We start from the raw sequence: 25,109 nt of genomic DNA on the forward strand, positions 1-25,109 counted from the left end.
CATTCCTACTGACAGAGCTTGTCACGACTTCCACCAAAAGTGGCTCCTCTTCCTGTTCAGGCGGCGCTCGGCGGTCGTCGTCAACGGTCTACTAGCTGCCACCGATTCCCTTTTCCTTTTCTGTTGGTTATGTCTGTATTGGTTTTACCTGTTTCTCGTTTGGGGTTTTGTTCGGGCTATTTAAGCCTTCTATGCCCGTCTGCGTTTGTGCGGGCTTGTTTTCTGTTCTGTTTGTGGATGGTTGTGTTTGGTTATGTTTTTGGACTGTTTGGTGTCCTGTTTTGGGTAGGTCATTATTTTAGTTGGCGGTCCTAACCGATTTGCCAAAACTATAGTTTGTTAACAAGAAATTTGTGGAGTGGTTGAAAAACAAGTTTTAATGACTCCAACCTAAGTGTCTGTAAACTTCCCACTTCAACCTGTATTACATGTCAAGCTGTCTTTCCTTTTTCTGCTTCTCTATTTTCTCTCTCTTTCTCACCTCACCCAATGTTAGACCTTTGATTCATTATTTCATAAATTAATGAGGGCAGACTGTAGCGCCTGCGTTTGAGACAACTCACGGTCCAATGAATGCACCTGCTAGGAGCATTTGTCCTGCGTTCCCTGCGTTCGAAGCTACATCCATAATCGGTAGATGGTTCTGATTGGAGAATTGCTGTTTGCATCGCACAGCAGTGAACAAGAATCTATTAAATCCAATGTTTTCAGTTTTTTCCCCCTGCTTTTACACCTGTCTGTTGTTGGCTAATGAGTCACGCAAAATGAGCAGATGTGAAGTAAAGGGGGGTAGCATCTAAAAACGTGATTTAATAGATTATTTTTCACTGCTCTGTGATGCAAATGGCGATTCTCCAATCAGAACTGTCTAGCCCATGATGTTCTCGACATTTATCAACACTTTATTACACATGTGAATCTGCAGGTGAGAGGTTTAGCTAGAGGAACATATCTGTTTTAAATTCAGTATTCTCTGCTACCCAAAGGCCATTAGTTGTGCATCCATAATATGAATATAAATAGACCAAATATTGTTTGTTGTATTTATTTATTATTATAATTATTATTTGCCTATTTCTTGGTGTCTCGGTGGCATTAATTGGTAGATATTTTGAAACACCAAGCAGGGTACTGCCGCTTTAAATATATCAGGCTATGTAACCTACAGTAAGTAGTCAGTCCACCAGTGTTCACAAAACTGTGTAAAGGAGCAGATACTCGGTGCTACCTTCGTGTACACACACACACACACACACACACAGTCAGTCCACTTCGTTCAGTTGGTCATCTTTGGAGAGGTGTGCTCATCCAGTGTGATAACAATTTCACACTTTGCGTGTTTTATGCTCAAAATGGACCAGAAAGACACCGATATGAATGAAAAGGGAGTTACTTCTTCGACCAGTGGAGTTGTGGTCCAAGTAAGAGAGAAGAAAGGACCTTTGCGTGCAGCTATTCCATACATGCCATTCCCAGTAGCAGTAATATGCCTATTTCTCAACACTTTTGTTCCTGGTTTAGGTGAGTTTACACTTTGATTTAGCAACTTTTTTTTATGACACCATGTGAAGTAGCAACTGTCGACAGCATACAGTGAGAATATGGCACTGTTTCTTAGGTTTTTCTTAGAACTGAATATTTGCATACATTTTGAAAAGGTTTGTATTCATCACAAATTCCTTTATATTATCATTGTAGTTGTATTATTATTTATTTTTTGTGAATGTCTGAATTCACCGTTATGCGCACCCGGGGTGTATTATTTATGCCATTCTGTTGAAAATGTTTTGCAACAGATACTGTTTACTCCAAACATAAAACGTTTTGCAACAAAACACTGTTTTATTTTGGACAATTTCTGGTAGGTCCCTGCTCCCTTCATTCCCTTTGCTCAGTTTGCTTCTGGTTGGTTCTTAAACTGTAAACAGTTTCCGTTGCAAGACGTAATGAATGCACTACTGATGCTTGGGACATGGTTGTAACATTTTCTGGGCGTAGGAGTAAAGAGAAAAGCGAGGCCATAAAACTACAAGTGATTGCTGCCATCTTGCTAGTTCAGTTTTTACTGGGACAACTCTGTCCGCTCACTAGCGCTCAGTGCGTACATGGAGCAGCGAAGGAGCGACGACGTCATCGTGACGTCATCAAAACCTTGACAGACATTGATATTAATATAAAATGTTAATGCGTTCGACATTGCAGCCCGCTTTGAAGGCAAGGTGAACATGACTAATCCACAAATCAACTTGCATCATAAATAACTACTCAATATTATTTGTAGATCAGTCAGTCGGTCACGTTTTACCCATGATACATCACAGTTTTGATGCACTCATACACTGAGTGCAAAAAAAAGGACCCTGCAACAAATATTTTAGTAATTAAATTGTTATTTTGTGCACAAAAGTAATGACTAAAGTGTCTTATTTGGACTAGAAAAATGTAACTTCTCAATTGTCTTTTTGGCAGTACATCAGATAAACTGCTCGCTGTTTACAGTCCCTGGTGTAACTGATTAGCGTAAGACTGGAAAACATTGAGCTTTCTGAGCAAGTATTCGAGGAAGCTCTAACTAAAACTTTCAATATTCACGGGATAACGTAAACTCACCCCATTCCGTACAAATGTGCGCAACCGCAACATTCAAACGAGGCTACAAAGAAAACTAATGGGACTGTAGCGACTGTGTTGACTTCAAAATCAGGGGTGTGAACTAGGTATCTATTCAAGCGTTGATCGACATGGTAATAGCTCTATAGTATTGGAGAAAAGTTGAAAAAACGGACCCTCCGTTACATCTTGACGTGTCATGTCGTAACGTACAGCACGCATAAAGCAACTATTTCTGCCTTACAATCTCTCTCCACCAGGTGTAGCACTTCTCTCATCCTTTAAAAACAAGAAATGGACAGTGACGGGGGTAAGAGGGGGGGATACCTAGTCATTTTTTGCATCATCATTGCATGCGATCATCATTTTCAAAGCCGCTGTTTACTTCTAAGATAACTTTAGCCCTGTCCTAAAAACCCGATTCAAATTCAACACAAACCTTAAAATAGGTATGTAATGACACATTATATAAACTCTTTATAGTGTTTTATTTACATTTTAGAGGCGATAAGGTGATAAGTTGGACAGATCGAGTAAAAAAAAAAAATTCTCCCTCTCACTAACACACATTAGTTTCGCTTCCCCACCCGTCGTTTTTAAAAAAGACCCGACGGGGCTCATTGTCTTCTTGAATTAAGCAGAAACGGGCAGCGTTTAGGTATGGCATTTATTTTGTTGGAAAGGAGAGAAAGTGTGCTTTTACAATGGTATTGACATTACAGTTGATCTGGAAGTTTTACGTTTTTGGGGCGCTAAAATAAGGTCAATTGTACAGATCAAGGCGGTATACCAAAGTGAGTGAATTTAGGTTAGCTTCTTTGTAGGTATTCTGCCCTTGAGTTGCGTTCCCATGCAAAACTAGACAGATAGCTAACAACTAAGTCTTCAATAAAACTCCCAAGGCGTGACTTTTCTTGAATTAATATATTGTAAACGTTTATGTTGTGAAACTGCAAAATACAGAAAAGAATATACTTTAGTATTCAATTCACACCGACATACTGTAGCTGTACATTAAACATTTGAAGTTGCATAAATACAAAGCACACGCTAAGGTACCATGCATCTGGCATGATGCCAAACCATATAACTAATTGTTAACCATATGGTAATTGGCTCCTTTCATTACTCTAATAATGTATAACCATCTATGTAGAATAACAAAGCATATTACACTAGAAACAGTAACAAAACTACAGTATTGTATATTTTACAATTCGTTTGCATGACGCATGAGCAAAGTAATACAGCTAACGACATACATTAAAGGCATTGCAATTTGTGAGTAAATGCAACCAACCAACATTGATATGTAAGCAACTCTATCAATAACAAGATTATCATCATTAGCTAAATGCTTGAATCGAACTTACAAACAAATATTTTTCCAAGGCTGAAGCGTGACAAGAAATAACTACATTGAAAGACCTGCACCGTAGCGTTGTTTGTAGCTGTTTCTATGTGTGCAAAACAAATTCTGTACTTCCTGTTTGCGTGGTCTTTCTAAGTACCAGAAAGCGCCACTAGGGGGCAAATAACACCATTAAACACAATGAAAATACAATTTAACCATTGTAATAAAATAATCTGTTACCTTCTAACAGGATGGCAGCACAGTAGGCACTTCCACATACCAATTTTGTTGCTGTCAACTTTGTTGGAGATTCTATTATCGCTAGATAACACTAGCTAATATCTGGGAAGCAGCTAGCTACGGCAGGTTTGCTAGCTTGCTCTCTGAAATTGTGTCCAATATTAACAAGACAACACTCCATCTTAACAACTCCTCCAAATATACTGAACAGTGCAAAAGAGAACCTCCAAACAGTTTTTTTCCTCTCGTCATGACCAGAATGTGGGGCATGTCCACTAGTTTCAGGCGTTTGTTTTTCGCCTGCTACGTTAGGGTAGCGTTCTGTGGAGAACTGTTCCCTTCTTTGCCAGTGTCAACTCTGGTAGCTGGCTTCCATGAAAGAGAGGCTATAACTTTAAACAATAGTAAAATACACAATTAAGTGAATTAGTGATACAAATTGTTAGACACAGTACTTGACCAAAAGCATGTGGACACCTGCTCGTCGAACATCACATTCCAAAATCATGGGCATTAATGTGGAGTTGGTCCCTCCCTTTGATGCTATAACAGCCTCCAATCTTCTAGGAAGGCTTTCCACTAGACGTTGGAACATTGCTGCAGGGTCTTGCTTCCATTCAGCCACAAGAGCTTTAGTGAGGTCGGTCAGTGATGTTGGGGGATTAAACCCTTTCTTTATGGACCTCGCTTTGTACATGGGGGCATTGTCATGCTGAAACAGGAAAGGGCCTTCCCCAAACTGTTACCACAAATTTGGAAGCACAGAATTGTCTAGAATGTCATTATATGCTGTAGCGTTAAGATTTCCCTAAGGGGCCTAGCCCGAACCATGAAAAACAGCCCCAGACCATTATTCCTCCTCCCAAAACTTTACAGTTGGCACTATGCATTGATGCTGGTAGCGTTCTCCTGGAATCTGGATTCATCACTCCAGAGGGTTTCCACTGCTCCAGAGTCCAATGACAGTGAGCTTTACACCACTCCAGCCGACGCTTGGCATTGCGCATGGGGATCTTAGGCTTGTGTGCGGATGCTCGGCCATGGAAACCCATTTCATGAAACTCCCGACAAACAGTTCTTGGGCTGACGTTGCTTACAGACGCAGTTTGGAACTCGGTAGTGAGTGTTGCAACCGAGGAGAGATTATTAGACTTCAAGCCTATCAACTCCCGAGATTAGGCTGGTGTAACCGATGTGAAATGGCTAGCTAGTCAGCGTGGTGCGTGCTAATAGCGTTTCAAACGTCACTCGCTCTGAGACTTGGAGTAGTTGTTCCCCTTGCTCTGCATAATAACTACAACCTAAAACTTATTACCTGGGAATATTGAAGACTCATATTAAAAGGAACCACCAGCTTCTTCTCATGTTCTGAGCAAGGAACTTAAACGTTAGCTTTCTTACATGGCACATATTGCACTTTTACTTTCTTCTCCAACACTTTGCTTTTGCATTATTTAAACCAAATTGAACATGTTTCATTATTTATTTGAGGCTAAATTTAATTTATTGATGTATTATATTAAGTTAAAATAAGTGTTCATTCAGTATTGTTGTCATTATTACAAATACATTTTTTTTAAATCGTTCGATTAATCTGTATCGGCTTTTTTTGGTCCTCCAATAATCGGTATCGGTATCGGCGTTCGGTATCGGCGTTGAAAAATCATAATCGCTCGACCTCTAACCTGGACCACGGAGTTAGAGGATCTAATGGGAGTCAGTAATGGGATATGTATAGTAGTGATTTCCATTTCCAGCATAACATTGATCTCCACACTATCCTGCCCTAAACCTAATGAATCCTGTGGAGCCCAGGCCCCACATATCCCTTTCATAGCAGGCACATCTGAAAGGAGAGGAGCCAGGAGCTGCTCGGCCCTCGTTAGAAAAGTGAACTAGGCCTACTCTGCTGTTCACTGCTAGTGCCATTCACTGACTGAGTCACTGTTATTATTTGATCATACAGTATTTCTATTCAGTATCTGTTTCAATAGAGCCAGACGGAGCTACACACAGTCTTTCTTAGATTCCTTTCAGATTCATGTATCCATGGTTATTGACCACAGTTATTGATTGCCCTTTTATGCGACACTATCCATGGGCGGAGAACTATGACTTGTCCTCTTTGGGCTGTCTTTGTGGGGACTAGGCCTAGGGAGTCTATAGTACTGAGTGTGTAACACTATAAATGTGTCTCTCCATGTGGCATATCCGTGGCATCCCAGTAATGTCATTGTGTTCCTGGCTGGCCCAGATGTAATTCTTTATATTTTTGTGGTTTTTATTAGTATTTAAAAAATATATATATTTATTCTTTCTAGTATTTTTGTATTATTTTTTAACCTAGTCAAGTCAGTTAAGAACAAATTTGTATTTACAATGACGGTCTACACCAGCCAAACCCGGGCTACGCTGGGCCCATCACCCGGTTGTGATTCAGCCTGGATTCGAACCAGGGTGTCTGTGGTGACACCTCAAGCACTGAGATGCAATGCCTTAGACTGTTGTGCCACTCAGGAACCCGAGGGGTGGGGTGGGGTGGTCTGGTCCATCATCTGGCCATCCACACCAGTGAAAAAGAGCTTTCCTCCCTTCTCAGTCCAGACTGGCTATACTGAGTGTTGCGGGTGAGACTGCCAGTTGCCAACAGGCCTTCCCAGTTCCCATGTCACCCAGCAGCAGTTGAGGGTTCTGTGTGACTACCATGTCTCTTCAGGTTTTGTCCAATCACCAGACTTATTCTTGATTTTTTGGTTTGACCTATACCCTGGCTAGTGTTGCTGTCTCATCAGCCTATTTACACTGAAACAGCATCACACTTCCTCAACCCTGCAAGGCCATCCCGTCAACTGGGATTTCCACTAGTCCCACGACTGAGAGAAAATAAATGCATTCACAGGTGCTGGGCAAAGCTGTTTTTAAGTAGCAGCTTTTTGTTTTATTAGGAAGAAGGGATATTTCTTAGGGCCAGATTCTGACTGGTCAGATTGGGCGTCTGTGAAGTCAGCACCTGAGATGAGGAACAGAGAGCGGATAGAAAGTAGTAATGTACAGTAGCTGAGTGCTAAATACAAAGAGACATCTCCTCCCCTCTACAGTCAGTGAGCCATATCTAACACACCCTCTCCTTGTGTTTACTGGAATTGCTAGTGGCATGTGCTGTGTGCCAAATTAAGTTAAATGAAATCTCATTAATTGGCACTGGATTTGATACGGCTATAATTGAAAGAAATGTATTAAAAAATCCTCTGCTGAACTGACGAAAGAAATTCATATCTGCTAGCTTGTTTGTCAGCACCTCTCACCAGCAGCTTTCTAGAGAGAGAAATTAGGCTACCTTTAGAGTGAGACCAGATAGTGTGACTGGGACTGTGGACAGAGGGATGGGGATTCATTGGTTGAGGGAAATAGCATTGGCTTTCGTCCCATGTGATCCTTATCTGTTTGGCGAGGCTGGTCAAAATTGAATTCCGTTTCAAGATCAATGACTAGTCGTAGGAATACCCTTCAAAGATATGCCAATGGAAACATTAAAATTGGACTTTGGTATCTGTTTTTTTAACTGTTCAGACCTGTTTTCATTGTAGGCTACATGAAGCCCCCTAAACGTAAAACAGAATATTTGAAAGAACAATTAGTTCTAATTATTGGTCTTGATGGAGAATGAAAGAAATCCTCTTATTTTTTGCTCAATCTTTCTTCACCTTTGTGTCTTCCCGTCTTTTACAATGAAGGTATTTTGGAGGATGTCCATTATAATCTGATCAACAAGTGAGACAGTTGGAGGTACTGTATCACTCTCCATTAGTTTACACACAATGGGTAGACCACTGTAACCTTGGACAGGATGTGTTTTTTCTTCTTCTGTGGATACATCATAGAATAGCATTCTGACAATGGCAAAGCATCACAATGCGATTCATAAAATGAAAAAGGCAGCATCAAAAACAACGTAGGAAAACCACAGTCAAACCACAGAAGCAACAGGCCATGTGTGGCTTCTCTCTGTCCCCTAACCTGTTACAGAGCAGTTGTTATTGGCTCCTTTAATCACAAGGCCTTCTGAATGGTTACAGGGCCCCCATTGTACCACTCCCATTGCTCTCCCTCCCCGTAGTACGCTGCCGTTTCCATGACAGCAGGTAGAGGTACCAGAACAGAAGGCTGTTCCTACCATTAAAGGTCTTCTCTATGGATGGCTGTGCCTTTCTTTCTGGTGACACTCAGCAGGAGTAGGACGCATAGCAGGGGGAGATTATGGGCTGTTTTAGGGAAAGCTAATTGCATACACCTGAAACAACCACTCACATTTTTAAACCCAAGATGGTAGACCTGCATAGAATATGAACCATGACTTTAGTGAACACAGTAGGACATACACTGATTGTACAACACATTTTTTTGCTCTTTCCATAGCATAGACTGACCAGGTGAATCCAGGTAAAAGCTATGATCCCTTATTGATGTCACTTGTTAAATTCACTTCACAATCAATTTAGATGAAGGGGGGGAGACTGTTTAATGAAGGATGTTTAAGCCTTGAGACAAGACATGGATTGTGTATGTGTTCCTTTCATAGGGTGAATGGGTAAGACAAAATACCAGTTTGAATGTGTCAAGAACTACAGCGCTGCTGGGTTTTTCAGGCTCAAAAGTTTCCCGAATGGTCCACCGCTTATAGGACATCCAGCCACAACTGTTGGAAGCATTGGAGTTAACATGGGCCAGCATTCCGGTGGAATGCTTTCGACACCTTGCAGGTCATGCCTCGACAGATAGAGGCTGTTCTCAGGGCAAAAGGGGGTGCCACTCAATATTAGAAATGTGTTCCTATGGTTTTGTACACTCATTGGATATCTTACAGTACTGGCCATCTAACGCACTGTAAACAAGCTTTATTAGGACTGAGAGAGAAGAGAGAGATGAGAGATATTATTATTATTATTTATATATTAGATAGAGAGAGAGCGATGCCATGGAGATGCTTGGTTTGGCATTGGTCCGGCGACACAGCTGGCTTACAGGTCCTCACCCCAACAGCACAGAGAATTGATGTTTCACCCTTTAGATGAGTAAGATAACATCAGACACATGTCTTCCATCTCTACCATCCATCCTGCTTTAATACTGTCCAGAAACCCGGTGGCCATCAGAAATGTAAATACATTGGGCCAGAACAAATTGCCGTATGTGGTGAGTGGTTACAGTGACGTGTCAGAGTAAGTGCTGGATGATTAATGGCAAACCCCCTCTAAGCAATAAACGTGAGCCTTCCTTCCCAGAAGCAACTTAATCAGCTCCATCCAGACACATGCACATTTCCATTACTGAAAACAGAGGAAAATGAGGTCTGGGTAGACATCGCAAAATGATTCATAAGAGCAGAGATCCATCATATGATGCACAAGCGTCGGGCTGCATGAGGACATCTTGATATCCTCCCCCAGTCTCTAATTGGGTTGACTGAACTTCCAGAATGGCTTTGTGTCTTGGTTTGGAAAAGAGAATAACGTGGGTTTATTTAGAAGTAGACAATAGGCTACCCCTGCTGTTTCAGTGTCATGTGTATTTGTGATCTTGGTTGAGTGTTGACAAATTAATATCAATAAGAACTATTATTCAATGGGAATGTTTTAAAATCAAACCTCAGAGACGGTTCAAGTCTCTCCCTAACACGGAACCCATCGAGCGCACATGTATTTTTTCCCCCACACCAAAGGTGACCACGACACAAATTATCAAAACAAACTGAACAAACTGAACCAATTATATTCATTTGAGGACAGGTCGAAAAGCATTAAACATTCATGGCAATTTAGCTAGTTAGCTTGCGCTTGCTTGCTAATTTGTCCTATTTAGCTAGCTTGTTGTTGCAAGCTAATTTGTCCTGGGATATAAACATGGAGTTGTTATTTTACCTGAAATGCACAAGGTCCTCTGCTCCACCAATGAATCCACACACAAACCGGTCAACCGAATCGTTTCTAGTCATCTCTCTTCCTTCCACGCCTTTTCTTCTCTTGACTTTATATTGCGATTGGCAACTTTCATAAATTAGGTGCATTACCGCCACTGACCTCGTTCGTCTTTCAGTCACCCACGTGGGTATAACCAATGAGGAGATGGGAGAGGCAGGACTTGCAGCGCGATCTGCATCAGAAATAGAACTGATTTCTATTTTAGCCCTTGTCAACGCAGACGTTCGTTGGCAAACGCAAGCAGTGTGGGTGCAATAATTGAATAACATAGATTTCTACATTTATTTTGCAACGCTCGCGACGCTAGCAGTGTGGTCAGCCTGTTAGAGTTTACTTCATTGTAAACAAGCAGCTCCATGCCCTTGATAAAGTGCGGTCTAATACCAATGGGAGAAAGGTGTTTCTTGCTAGGTTTTCGCACTTGTGGATGCAGAAATATTCTACAACCCACCACAATTGCAACAGATTGCAACAACTGAATCCCTAAACTGTTCATAAAAAAAGGTACTATGTAGAACTTAAAAGGGTTCTTTGGCTGCCCGAATAGGGGAACCCTTTGAATAACCATTTTTTTGTTCCAAGTAGAACCCTTTTAGTTCCAGGTAGAACTCTTTTGGGTTCAATGTAAAACCATTTCCACAGAAGGTTCACCATGGAACCTAAAGGGGTTCTTTCTCCTTTGTGGCATCTGAACCCTTTTTTCTAAGAGTGTATCTGTTCTAGATTCTGGCCATTCAAACTAATCAAATTAGATTAGTCATACATTGTAGCACCTGCAGCCTGTTACTGTATGGCGCTGCTGTCACATGCCCAGAGTGCATGCTGCACTTGTCCTTGAGCTTGTGTCATTTTATAAAAATCATAAATTGAGGTCACTTAAGCACACATTTTCAATTTCCGGTCTGCATGCTGGAAAGACTTTGACAATAGTGCCATCATGGCAGACTACACATCTCCCATGTGCCCAACCTCAAGGCTAATCACACACACACACACACACACACACACACACACACACACACACACACACACACACACACACACACACACACACACACACACACACACACACACACACACACACACACACACACACACACACACACACACACACAGAAAGAGAGACTGTTATCTAGCTGTCATACACAGTTTGTTAGCGTCTAGGGATCAGAAACACAGGTAGGCACAGACAGTACTGAATGTGGGGTTTTGCTTTAATGGAAGTTAACCGTCCACTAGTTATACGCTATCCCAATATGTTTGGAGGCGATATAATCCAAACAAATTGACATGTGGCCCTCTCCAGCCAGCTAGAGCACGGATGTTGTAGTATGCCGCCATAATGAGAGAGCAGATCTGTTGAGAGAGCAGATGTTGAGCCCAGGTAGGCAGGCAGGCCCAGTGAAAATCAAATCAAATCAAATCAAATCAAATTTTATTTGTCACATACACATGGTTAGCAGATGTTAATGCGAGTGTAGCGAAATGCTTGTGCTTCTAGTTCCGACAATGCAGTGATAACCAACAAGTAATCTAACTAACAATTCCAAAACTACTGTCTTATACACAGTGTAAGGGGATAAGGAACATGTACATAAGGATATATGAATGAGTGATGGTACAGAGCAGCATACAGTAGATGGTATCGAGTACAGTATATACATATGAGATGAGTGTGTAGACAAAGTAAACAAAGTGGCATAGTTACAGTGGCTAGTGATACATGTGTTACATAAGGATGCAGTCGATGTTGTAGAGTACAGTATATACATATGCATATGAGATTAATAATGTAGGGTAAGTAACATTATATAAGGTAGCATTGTTTAAAGTGGCTAGTGATATATTTACATAATTTCCCATCAATTTCCATTATTAAAATGGCTGGAGTTGGGTCAGTGTCAATGACAGTGTGTTGGCAGCAGCCACTCAATGTTAGTGGTGGCTATTTAACAGTCTGATGGCCTTGAGATAGAAGCTGTTTTTCAGTCTCTCGGTCCCAGCTTTGATGCACCTGTACTGACCTCGCCTTCTGGATGATAGCGGGGTGAACAGGCAGTGGTTCGGGTGGTTGATGTCCTTGATGATCTTTATGGCCTTCCTGTAACAACGGGTGGTGTAGGTGTCCTGGAGGGCAGGTAGTTTGCCCCGGTGATGCGTTGTGCAGTCCTCACTACCCTCTGGAGAGCCTTACGGTTGAGGGCGGAGCAGTTGCCGTACCAGGCGGTGATACAGCCCGCCAGGATGCTCTCGATTGTGCATCTGTAGAAGTTTGTGAGTGCTTTTGGTGACAAGCCAAATTTCTTCAGCCTCCTGAGGTTGAATAGGCGCTGCTGCGCCTTCTTCACGACGCTGTCAGTGTGAGTGGACCAATTCAGTTTGTCTGTGATGTGTATGCCGAGGAACTTAAAACTAGCTACCCTCTCCACTACTGTTCCATCGATGTGGATAGGGGGTGTTCCCTCTGCTGTTTCCTGAAGTCCACAATCATCTCCTTAGTTTTGTTGACGTTGAGTGTGAGGTTATTTTCCTGACACCACACTCCAAGGGCCCTCACCTCCTCCCTGTAGGCCGTCTCGTCGTTGTTGGTAATCAAGCCTACCACTGTTGTGTCGTCCGCAAACTTGATGATTGAGTTGGAGGCGTGCGTGGCCACGCCGTCGTGGGTGAACAGGGAGTACAGGAGAGGGCTCAGAACGCACCCTTGTGGGGCCCCCGTGTTGAGGATCAGCGGGGAGGAGATGTTGTTGCCTACCCTCACCACCTGGGGCGGCCCGTCAGGAAGTCCAGTACCCAGTTGCACAGGGCAGGGTCGAGACCCAGGGTCTCGAGCTTGATGACGAGCTTGGAGGGTACTATGGTGTTGAATGCCGAGCTGTAGTCGATGAACAGCATTCTCACATAGGTATTCCTCTTGTCCAGGTGGGTTAGGGCAGTGTGCAGTGTGGTTGAGATTGCATCGTCTGTGGACCTATTTGGGCGGTAAGCAAATTGGAGTGGGTCTAGGGTGTCAGGTAGGGTGGAGGTGATATGGTCCTTGACTAGTCTCTCAAAGCACTTCATGATGACGGAAGTGAGTGCTACGGGGCGGTAGTCGTTTAGCTCAGTTACCTTAGCTTTCTTGGGAACAGGAACAATGGTGGCCCTCTTGAAGCATGTGGGAACAGCAGACTGGTATAGGGATTGATTGAATATGTCCGTAAACACACCGGCCAGCTGGTCTGCGCATGCTCGGAGGGCGCGGCTGGGGATGCCGTCTGGGCCTGCAGCCTTGCGAGGGTTAACACGTTTAAATGTCTTACTCACCTCGGCTGCAGTGAAGGAGAGACTGCATGTTTCCGTTGCAGGCCGTGTCAGTGGCACTGTATTGTCCTCAAAGCGGGCAAAAAAGTTATTTAGTCTGCCTGGGAGCAAGACATCCTGGTCCGTGACTGGGCTGGATTTCATCTTGTAGTCCGTGATTGACTGTAGACCCTGCCACATGCCTCTTGTGTCTGAGCCATTGAATTGAGATTCCACTTTGTCTCTGTACTGACGCTTAGCTTGTTTGATAGCCTTACGGAGGGAATAGCTGCACTGTTTGTATTCAGTCATGTTGCCAGACACCTTGCCCTGATTAAAAGCAGTGGTTCGCGCTTTCAGTTTCACGCGAATGCTGCCATCAATCCACGGTTTCTGGTTAGGGAATGTTTTTATCGTTGCTATGGGAACGACATCTTCGACGCACGTTCTAATGAACTCGCACACCGAATCAGCGTATTCGTCAATATTCCCATCTGACGCAATACGAAACATGTCCCAGTCCACGTGATGGAAGCAGTCTTGGAGTGTAGAGTCAGCTTGGTCTGACCAGCGTTGGACAGACCTCAGCGTGGGAGCCTCTTGTTTTAATTTCTGTCTGTAGGCAGGGATCAGCAAAATGGAGTCGTGGTCAGCTTTTCCGAAAGGGGGCGGGGCAGGGCCTTATATGCGTCGCGGAAGTTAGAGTAACAATGATCCAAGGTTTTACCACCCCTGGTTGCGCAATCGATATGCTGATAAAATTTAGGGAGTCTTGTTTTCAGATTGGCTTTTTTTAAATCCCCAGCTACAATGAATGCAGCCTCCGGATAAATGTTTTCCAGTTTGCAAAGAGTTAAATAAAGTTCGTTCAGAGCCATCGATGTGTCTGCTTGGGGGATATATACGGCTGTGATTATAATCGAAGAGAATTCTCTTGGAAGATAATGCGGTCTACATTTGATTGTGAGGAATTCTAAATCAGGTGAACAGAAGGATTTGAGTTCCTGTATGTTTCCTTCATCACACCATGTCCCGTTAGTCATGAGGCATACGCCCCCTCCACTCTTCTTACCAGATAGATGTTTGTTTCTGTCGGCGCGATGCGTGGAGAAACCCGTTGGCTGTACCGCCCTGGATAGCGTTTTCCCAGTAAGCCATGTCTCCGTAAAGCAGAGAACGTTGCAGTCTCTGATGTCCCTCTGGAATGCCACCCTTGCTCGGATTTCATCAACCTTGTTGTCGAGAGACTGGACATTGGCAAGAAGAATACTGGGAAGTGGTGCGCGATGTGCCCTTTTTCGGAGTCTGACCAGAACACCGCCGCGTTTCCCTCTTTTTCGGAGTCGTTTCCTTGGGTCGCTGCATGCGATCCATTCTGTTGTCCTGTTTGTAAGGCAGAACACAGGATCCGCGTCGCGGAAAACATATTCTTGGTCGTACTGATGGTGAGTTGACGCTGATCTTATATTCAGTAGTTCTTCTCGACTGTATGTAATGAAACCTAAGATGACCTGGGGTACTAATGTAAGAAATAACACGTAAAAAAACAAAAAACTGCATAGTTTCCTAGGAACGCGAAGCGAGGCGGCCATCTCAGTCGGCGCCGGAAGTGGGGGTGGTTGCATGGGTGAATGATTGATCGGCTGTGTCAGCTAGTGCTAGAGCAGGGATGGGCAACTGGTGGCCACGGACCCCATTTTCTAGGCCCGCAGATGAACCCCCCAAGAAAAACTGTTGGGGTCTCAACTTAATGTTGAGAGTTAGAATAGTACAATACAGAAGTTGCAATTTGAAATTTGGTTGTGCATCAGCAATTTTTCTCTTGTTGTCAGTCACTGACAGTGACTCAATTAGCCCATGTCAGCTAACATTTTTTAGATTGGTAAGTTACTCTTGCCAGCTATCTAAACTTGTAGTAACCATTGTCAAATTACCGTCGAGGAGGGGGGGATTTTGTTTGTCACACTCACTCAGATATCGTATTCAAAACTGCAAACATTCTCTCCACTATATGGCAAATTGAGTAGAAAAGCCACCCCATGGCAAAATGAGTAGAATTGCATGAAATTTGTTATAAAATTTAAAAAATCTTCCCTCTGCCCCATGCCAAAATGTGTAGAATTGCAGCATACTTGCTTTAACACTGAAACATTTTCTCTACATTCCATGGCATAATCTGTAGAATTGCAGGAAATTAACTCCAAAATGTAATTTTCTTCTCTCCATTGTCGAGACGGGGTGGTCGCATTATGTTGTTGATGCTCAGAACAAAATTTCACTTGGGTCGCCAAAAAAGGCTAGGGCCGAGTGAGTGAGTGAGTGAGTGAGTGAGTGAGTGAGTGAGTGAGTGAGTGAGTGAGTGAGTGAGTGAGTGAGTGAGTGAGTGAGTGGGGATGGGATTGGAGAAGGGATGGGAAGGGGGGCGGTTGTTGAGGCAGGGGGAGTATGTTTTTAGCCAAGGTTAAATTTAGCAGAGGTCATTTTCTATTTCAATCTCAGCATATCCAGTTTTCTGTTTCTGTGTGGGTTAGTAAATACCAGCCTGTGAACTCTTTAGGGCCTTTGGCTAGAATCAAGTTTCTTAATTTATTTGGTGCCACCCGAGTATTAGTAGATTTACTTTACAAAGACAGGGTATCTAAATGTTGTGTGGAAATGACCTTTTTGAATCATTCTGGAACTACACCATGAACAATGTTTAATCATAAATGTGAAAAACAATGCTTTGAATAGCACAAACGAGTAGCTTGAAATCATGAAGGACAAGCTTTTTAGATTATCCAACAAATTAGTCCCTGGACTGAAGTGTGGAACAACATGAGACACTCATTGGTGCTCAGTACTGTTGACATTGTTTGAGTGTTTAAAAAGGTCTCTCTCTCTCATCTCTCTCTCTCTCTCTCTCTCTCTCTCTCTGCTTCTTCAGCTCAGATGAGTTCCCCTCTAATTCTGTCACAAGTGGTCCCTTCCAAGGCCACTCGCAGTGAGAGTTTTCTATTTCTCTCTTGTCGTCAAAAAACAAGGACTAAACAGTATAATTAACCTCCCACTTTTTCAGTGGGCACTAAGTGTGAACGCTTGAGAAAATTACATTCATCAGCGGCTTAATGCATGAGGACGATGACACTCACCATCCCCCTGTCTCACTCCACACACAGACTCTGTGCAGGGGTGGGCGGGGGAGGGATGGGGTGGGGGGTTGAGTGAGAGAGGGAGACAGGAACAGAGACAGAAACAGAGGAGAGTATTAGACCTCAGGATAAGACCCAAATGCAGACAGTTCGAAGTAACAAAAGTTTACAAAAACAGAGGGCAGGCAAACGACAGGTCAAGGGCAGGCAGAGGGGTCTTGTTCTGAGTAGAGATCGACCGATTATGATTTTTCAACGCCGATACCGATTATTGGAGGACCCAAAAAAAAAAGCCGATACCGATTAATCTGCCTATTTTTTTGCATATATATTTTTTAAGTAATGACAATTACAACAATACTGAATGAACATTTATTTTAACTTAATATAATACATCAATCAAATCAATTTAGCCTCAAGTAAATAATGAAACATGTTGAATTTGGTTTAAATAATGCAAAAACAAAGTGTTGGAGATGAAAGTACAAGTGCAATATGTGCTATGTAAGAAAGCTAACGTTTCAGTTCCTTACTCAGAACATGAAAACATATGAAAGCTGGTGGTTCCTTTTAGTCTTCAATATTCCCAGGTAAGAAGTTTTAGGTTGTAGTTATTATAGGAATTATAGGACTATTTCTGTCTATACGATTTGTATTGCATATACCTTTGACTATTGGATGTTCTTATAGGCACTTTAGTATTGCCAGTGTAACAGTATAGTTTCCGTCCCTCTCCCCTCTCCTCGCTCCTCCCTGGGCTCGAACCAGCAACACATCGACAACAGCCACCATCGAAGCAGCGTTACCCATGCAGAGCAAGGGTAACAACTACTAGAAGGCTCAGAGCGAGTGGCGTCTGATACGCTATTAGCACGCGCTAACTAGCTAGCCATTTCACTTCGGTTACACCAACCTCATCTTGGGAGTTGATAGGCTTGAAGTCATAAACAGCACAATGCTTGACGCACAACGAAGAGCTGCTGGCAAAACGCATGAAAATGCTGTTTGAATGAATGTTTACGCGCCTGCTTCTGCCTACCACCACTCAGTCAGATACTTAGATACTTATATGCTTGTATGCTCAGTCAGATTATATGCAACGCAGGACACGCTAGATAATATCTAGTAATATCATCAACCATGTGTAGTTAACTAGTGATTATGATTGAATGATTTTTATAAGATAAGGTTAATGCTAGCTAGCAAATTACCCTGGCTTACCGCATTCGTGTAACAGGCAGTCTCCTTGTGGAGTGCAACGAGAGAGAGGCAGGTCGTTATTGCGTTGGACTAGTAACTGTAAGGTTGCAAGATTGGATCCCCCGAGCTGACAAGGTGAAAATCTGTCGTTCTGCCCCTGAACGAGGCAGTTAACCAACCGTTCCTAGGCCGTCATTGAAAATAAGAATGTGTTCTTGACTGACTTGCCTAGTTAAATAAAGCTATTTTAAAAAAGAAATCGGCAAATCGGCGCCCAAAAATACCGATTTCCGATTGTCATGAAAACTTGAAATCGGCCCTAATTAATCGGTCATTCCGATTAATCGGTCGACCTCTAGTTCTGAGCACAGACAGTGCAGACGAAAGCAGAGACATCCGGAACTATGATGGGCCACCAAAAGTGTTGTCGCACAAAGGCCACGGTGTCCGTTAGGCCCCCCGGGGTCCGGTTGGGAACGCTGAGCCTCATGGACCTGTTTCTCTGTACCCATGATGAGGGTAGCCGCCAGGCACGAGGTAGGAAGAATGTCCAACGGTGTAGAAGCAGGACAATTGCGGCATCAAAGCACGTCCAGCTTAACATTCTTAGACCCCGGGCATTAGGAGATGGTGAAGTTGAACCGGGTGAACAACAGGGCCCATCGAGCTTGCCTGAAACGTGCAGCTGCGCTCTGGACGTGGGTTGGGGCCAAGCCACCACAGCGCTCACCTTTCCCAGATCCATCTGCACATTCCCAGCAGCGATGATGTATCCAAGGAAGGACATGATGGAGCAATGGAAGTCGCAAATTTCTGCTTTGGTAAACAGCTGGTTCTCCAGGAGACACTGGAGGACTTGTCGGACATGGAGAACGGGTTCTTAAACTGAGCGGGAAAAGATGAGGATATCGTTGCGGTAGATGAACACAAACCGGTTCAACATGTCCCTGAGAATGTCATTAACTAGGGCGTGGAACAGAGCAGGAGCATTGGTCAAACCGAATGGCATCACCAGGTATTCATAGTGTCCACTAGCAGTGTTAAAGGCTGTCTTCCACTCGTCACCTTCCTGTAACTTTTCCTTGGTGGAAGGTCTTCTGCAGGTCTTACTTAGAGAAGATAGTGGTCCCCTGGAGCGGCTCGAAAGCCGATGCGATGAGTGGTAGCGGGTAACGTTTTTTTAAACCGTGATGTCATTGAGGCCCAGGGAGTCAATGCACAGGCGCCGAGGGGGAGGCAGAAGGATGGATACCCCCTGCAGCCAGGAAGTCCTCGATGCACGTCTCCATAGCCTTGGTCTCCGGACCCGACAGTAAATACAGCCGTAGTGTAGTGCACGGGAGAAGGTCGATCCTGTAGTCATAGGGTTGATGCGGAAGAAGCGAAGTGGCCCGGGCCTTGCTGAAAACCTTCCAGAGATCCTGGTACTACCACGGGAACAGTTGAGAGGTCAGAGGCTTCTTCCGAGCCCACAGGAAGATGTTCCCGAGGCAGGCTGCGCCGACTTCAGGCGATGGGCATGGCAGAACGGGCTCCAGCCCCCAATAGTACCCACAGTCCAGTTGATAAGGGGATTGTGGTGCTAGAGCCAAGAACACCCCAATACCATGGGAACCTGAGGAGACTTGATGAGCATAAACTGTATAGACTCACTGTGGTTCCGGGACACACGCAGGTGGATAGGAGTAGTATTGTGGGTAACCCTGCCTATGGAGTGCCCATCCAGTGCTCTAACGTCCAGGGGACTGGAGAGGGGCTGAGTGGGGATGCCCAGCTCAGACACCAGGGTGGCGTCCATGGAACTCTCGTTGGCCCCAGAGTCAATGAGAACCCAGAGAGATTTAGACTGAGTCACCCAACAGCAGGTTGGCATGGAGAGGGGTGCGAATAAGTGGAGAAGAAAAACTCACAGTGTGGCATCCCAGAGTACTCATAAACTACTGATGAGCCTGGTCTATTTAAAGGACCGGTAGACAATCCACAGAATTGCTTCAGCACTGTATTCAAGGCACAGTCTTGAATACAGTCCATTAGACCTCTGAGTATCTCCTCATGTCTATTAATGGTGGCTCCATGAGAGGAGATGGCGTTGCGGAGCTGGTCTGAGCCTGCAACGTAAGTCATCACCAGTTCGTACTATCAGACCTCAGGATAAGACCCAGATGGAGACAGTTACAAACGTTTATTACAAAAACAGGGAGCAAATGACAGGTCAAGGTCAGGCAGACTCAGACCAGTAATCCAGAGCAGAGTTCGAAAGGTACAGAATGGCAGGAAGGCTCAGGGTCAGGGCAGGCAGAATAGTCAAATCTGGGAAAACTAGAAAACAGGGACTAGAGAGAAAAACACTGGTAGGCTTGACAAGACACACTGGCAACAGACAAACACAGGATAATGGGCAACAGGGGTGGAGACAAGCGAAACAGTGTGACAAAGATTATTGATTGAAATTCCACCAAAAGTGGTTGGACTTTTATTTGTGTTTCTAGTCTTTACCTATTTTATTTGACTAGGAAAGTCAGTTAAGAAAAATTATAATTTCCAACAATGGCCTAGGAACAGTGGGTTAACTGCCTTGTTCAGGGACAGAACAACAGATTTGTACCTTGTCAGCTCAGGGATTTGATCTAGCAACCTTTCAGTTACTAGTCCAACACTCTAACCACTAGACTACCTGCCACCCCAAATGTTTTGTTCTAATGACAGCTTTAACGATGTATGTTATTATAAGTGTCATTGCAGAAAGCTCTTACTATCTGTGACCACATGCTGTAGGGCAATTCCATGGTAACAGTGATGCTGACACTGAGATTTCTCACTTTAAAATGTATTCCAAACAAAACACCAATGATTGCAAATTTTAACACACCATATAACTCTATGCACAAGGACTACTTTTAAAAATGTCCACTGAAAGTTTGACAAAAGCATATTTACTTAAGCAGTGCAGGTGCAAAGTTTTCTGTGAAAATTGTTCAAAGTAGTCTTCGTGCATTGAATTGTATGGTATGTGGAATTGGCCTGTACTAATTAAATCTAATCAAAACCAATCAAATTGTATCTGTCACATGCTCCGAATACAACAGGAGTAGACTTTACTGAGATTAACCAACAATGCAGTTTATTAAAATAACGAGGCTATATACAGGGGTACCGGTACCATGTCAATGTGCGGGGGTACAGGTTAGTTGAGGTAATTTGTACATGTAGGTAGGGGTAAGGTGACTATGCATAGATAAACAGCAAGTAGCAGCAGTGTAAAAACAAAAGGGATAAAAAGGGTTGTTTTGAGGCTAGGTGCAGTTTCTGGTCGTGGGGGGTACATTATAGAGTATATAAAACACAGGAAAATCTTGTTTTTGGCTGCACTGGGCCTGTCAGAGGATTTGTTGTTCATATTTATAATTACTGAGAGGAGACAATTTTGCATCATCTCTCACCATGGCATAATTTGATTATCTCTAGATCAGTATGGTATGGATGAATTTCCAGTAGGATATAACCTTGATTTGAAAAGGACAGCAATTAAGCAGCATGTCAAGTCAGTCTGAAATCAACTGATCTGTCATGTTCATTCTCACATACATAACCCTCTAAATTATTTGGATGAAATCCTTATATCAATCAATTAAAGAGCATTTCACAAGTCTGATAAAGTATAGTTCTCCTAAATTAGATGTTGTGTAAAATTGAACCTACCATTCTGATGCAATTATGAAATGGTCTCATCTGAACAAGCCAAACTTGGCACAGGAACAGTGAACACAAGGACTGCTAGTCCCCTGCTGCTGTCTGTTGATTGTTGAGCTCTTTCCCTGTAAATCATGTTTATCTGCCTACAGACGAAATGTGGAGGCTATTCTTAGCCTGATTGGCCCGCTTTAAAGGGAAAGGGAGGCAGATCTCTGGCAGTGTACTTACTCTGTGTCTCGTTGGAATCTCCAGTATGATTAATTGTATGGCTCATTTGATAAGACAGATTCAAATGAAAAATAGTGGGAAAATGGGAGAATATTTATTTGTTCACTTCCTTTGGATGTTTTTTTTGTTTGTTTTTTTTGCGAAAGTAACATTGATTTAGAGGCCTGGCATTTAACCATTGAGAATAGTTCAGATTCTGGAAACACTTCAACACGGTTCAGATCACCATAGGCACAAACATGCTCACTATACTGCCGCCATTGACCTCGACAGAGTAAACCAGCTGTGGTATTCTTCAAGCGTATTATTGAACTTTTTCCTAATTGACTGGACAATGTTTTGGGCCATAAGTCAGTTTACATAGTGTTGCACTGCTGCATGTGAATTAATACTGTATTTGAAACATCCTTTGACCTGTTCCCTCTCTCTTTGATCATCAGAGTCCTAATATTTTGTGTGTGTGTGTGTGTGTGTGTGTGTGTGTGTGTGTGTGTGTGTGTGTGTGTGTGTGTGTGTGTGTGTGTGTGTGTGTGTGTGTGTGTGTGTGTGTGTGTGTGTGTGTGTGTGTGTGTGTGTGTGTGTGTGTGTGTGTGTGCGTGTGTTCCATGCGCCTTTACACCTGCGTCTTCTCTCCGCAGGTACATTCGTGTCGGCCTTCACGGTGCTGTGCGGAGCGCGGACGGACCTGCCCGACCGCCACATATGCTGTGTGTTCTGGCTGAACATCGCAGCAGCCTTCATCCAGATCCTCACGGCCATCGTCATGGTGGGCTGGATCATGAGTATATTCTGGGGCATGGACATGGTCATCCTGGCAAGTATGTGTCACTATGTATCATGCCTTTAGACGTGATTGATTTCACTTTTGAAAGTCTATGTGTATAAAGCTTATTGTTGTGTATCACAGGTCTATACAGGACATTTTCGAGCAGACCATCATAAGACGGGTCAGAAAAGGTCCAGAAAGGTCATATCGTACCCCACACATGTACTGAACACAGATTTTCAGCTGATGCCATTAGGGTGGCGTTATAGGTTGCCTAGATGCAGGCTGAACATATACAAACATTCCTTTGTCCCCCCCCTGTCAGTAAAATGTCTAAACAGTAAAAGAGACACCGAGGTAGGACTGGAGCCTGGCCCATAGGCCTTAAATCACCAATAAAATGTTTAAACTGTAAAAGAGACACCGAGGTAGGACTGGAGCCTGGCCCATAGGCCTTAAATCACCAATAAAATGTCTAAACAGTAAAAGAGACACGAGGTAGGACTGGAGGTAGGACTGGAGCCTGGCCCATAGGCCTTAAATCACCAATAAAATGTCTAAACAGTAAAAGAGACACCGAGGTAGGACTGGAGCCTGGCCCATAGGCCTTAAATCACCAATAAAATGTCTAAACAGTAAAAGAGACACCGAGGTAGGACTGGAGCCTGGCCCATAGGCCTTAAATCACCAATAAAATGTCTAAACAGTAAAAGAGACACCGAGGTAGGACTGGAGCCTGACCCATAGGGCTTAAATCACCAATAAAATGTCTAAACAGTAAAAGAGACACCGAGGTAGGACTGGAGCCTGGCCCATAGGCCTTAAATCACCAATAAAAAGTTTGGACACACCTACTCATTCAAGGGTTTTTCTCTATTTTTACTATGTTTGACATTGCAGAATAATAGTGAAGACATCAAAACTATGAACTAGTAACCAAACAAGTCTAAGACAAATCAAAATATATTTTATGTTTGAGATTCTTCAAAGTAGCCACCCTTTGCTTTGATGACAGCTTTGCACATCTTGGCATTCTCTCAACCAGCGTCATGAGGAATGCTTTTCTAACAGTTGAGGTCGGATGATTGTGGAGGCCAGGTCTTCTGATGCAGCACTCCATTACTCTCCTTCTTTCTGATGCAGCACTCCATTACTCTCATTCTTTCTGATGCAGCACTCCATTACTCTCATTCTTTCTGATGCAGCACTCCATTACTCTCATTCTTTCTGATGCAGCACTCCATTACTCTCCTTCTGTCTGATGCAGCACTCCATTACTCTCCTTCTGTCTGATGCAGCACTCCATTACTCTCCTTCTGTCTGATGCAGCACTCCATTACTCTCCTTCTGTCTGATGCAGCACTCCATTACTCTCCTTCTGTCTGATGCAGCACTCCATTACTCTCATTCTTTCTGATGCAGCACTCCATTACTCTCCTTCTGTCTGATGCAGCACTCCATTACTCTCCTTCTTGGTCAAATAGCCCTTACACAGCCTGGAGGTGTAATGGGTCATTGTCCTGTTGAAAACAAATTATAGTCCCACTAAACACAAATCAGATAAGATGGCATATTGCTGCAGAATGCTGTGGTAGCCATGCTGGTTAAGTGTGAATGCACCAATTTGTAAGTCGCTCTGGATAAGAGCGTCTGCTAAATGACTTAAATGTAATGTAAATGTAAATGTGTGCCTTGAAATCTAAATAAATCACAGACAGTGTCACCAACAAAGTACCCCCACACCATCACACCTCCTCCATGCTTCACAGTGGGAACCACACATGTGGACATCATTCGTTCACCTACTCTGCGTTTCATAAAGACACCGCGGTTGGAACCAAAAATCTTAAATTTGGACTCATCAGACCAAAGGACAGATTTCCACCGGTCTAATGTCCATTGCTAATGTGACTTGGCCCAAGCAAGTCTCTTCTTCTTATTGGTGTCCTTTAGTAGTGGTTTCTTTGCAGCAATTCGACCTTGAAGGTCTGATTCAAGCAGTCCCCTCTGAACAGTTAATGTTGAGATGTGTCTGTTACTTGAACTCTGTGAAGCATTTATTTGGGCTGCAATCTGAGCTGCAGATAACTGTAATGAACTTGTCCTCTGCAGCAGAAGTACAGTGGTTCTTCCTTCAAAAGTTTTGAGCTTATGCCGTGATCGTTAGTGGTAGATGGTGGCATTCTATCATTGCACCACTCCATCACAAGGTGGAGTTAGAACGCTGATCTATCGGTAGTCTAAACTGTGGCAATTAATGGAGGCATTTTCAGTCTGAAAGTCTCTCCTCTGGCACTAGAGTCCTGCATCAGGCAACAACCACAAAAACTGTTGGTGGTCCTGGAGTTAAGAGAGAACTTGGGTAAATACCAAATAAAACTTTTAAAAAATCATCTTTATTTAACCAGGTAGGCCAGTTGAGAACAAGTTGTCATTTACAACTGCGACCTGGCCAAGATAAAGCAAAGCTGTGCGACAAAAACAACAACTCAGAGTTACACAGAAACAAACGTACAGTCAAACACACAAAATAAAATAAAAATAGACAAATCTATGTACAGTGTGTGCAAATGTAGAAGAGTAGGGAGGTAGGCAATAAATAGGCCCTAGAGGCAAAAATAATTACA

The 25,109-nt window shown here is 43.3% G+C and overlaps 1 protein-coding gene across 2 annotated transcripts in view; it reads left to right on the plus strand.

Annotated features, from left to right (window-relative positions):
• Window positions 1–1,199: 1,199 nt before the first annotated feature.
• LOC123995114 (protein stum homolog) overlaps window positions 1,200–25,109 on the plus strand; it is a 41,397-nt gene continuing 17,487 nt past the window's right edge. For both annotated transcript variants that reach the window (XM_046298455.1, XM_046298456.1), the window contains exons 1-2: window positions 1,200–1,521; window positions 22,355–22,534. In XM_046298455.1, coding sequence (XP_046154411.1) covers window positions 1,344–1,521; window positions 22,355–22,534 — 358 coding nt within the window. In that variant the 5' untranslated portion in view covers window positions 1,200–1,343. The remainder of the gene's footprint in view (window positions 1,522–22,354; window positions 22,535–25,109) is intronic.

This window comes from Oncorhynchus gorbuscha, linkage group LG14, assembly GCF_021184085.1.
Source record: "Oncorhynchus gorbuscha isolate QuinsamMale2020 ecotype Even-year linkage group LG14, OgorEven_v1.0, whole genome shotgun sequence".
Classification (NCBI taxonomy): Eukaryota; Metazoa; Chordata; class Actinopteri; order Salmoniformes; family Salmonidae; genus Oncorhynchus; species Oncorhynchus gorbuscha.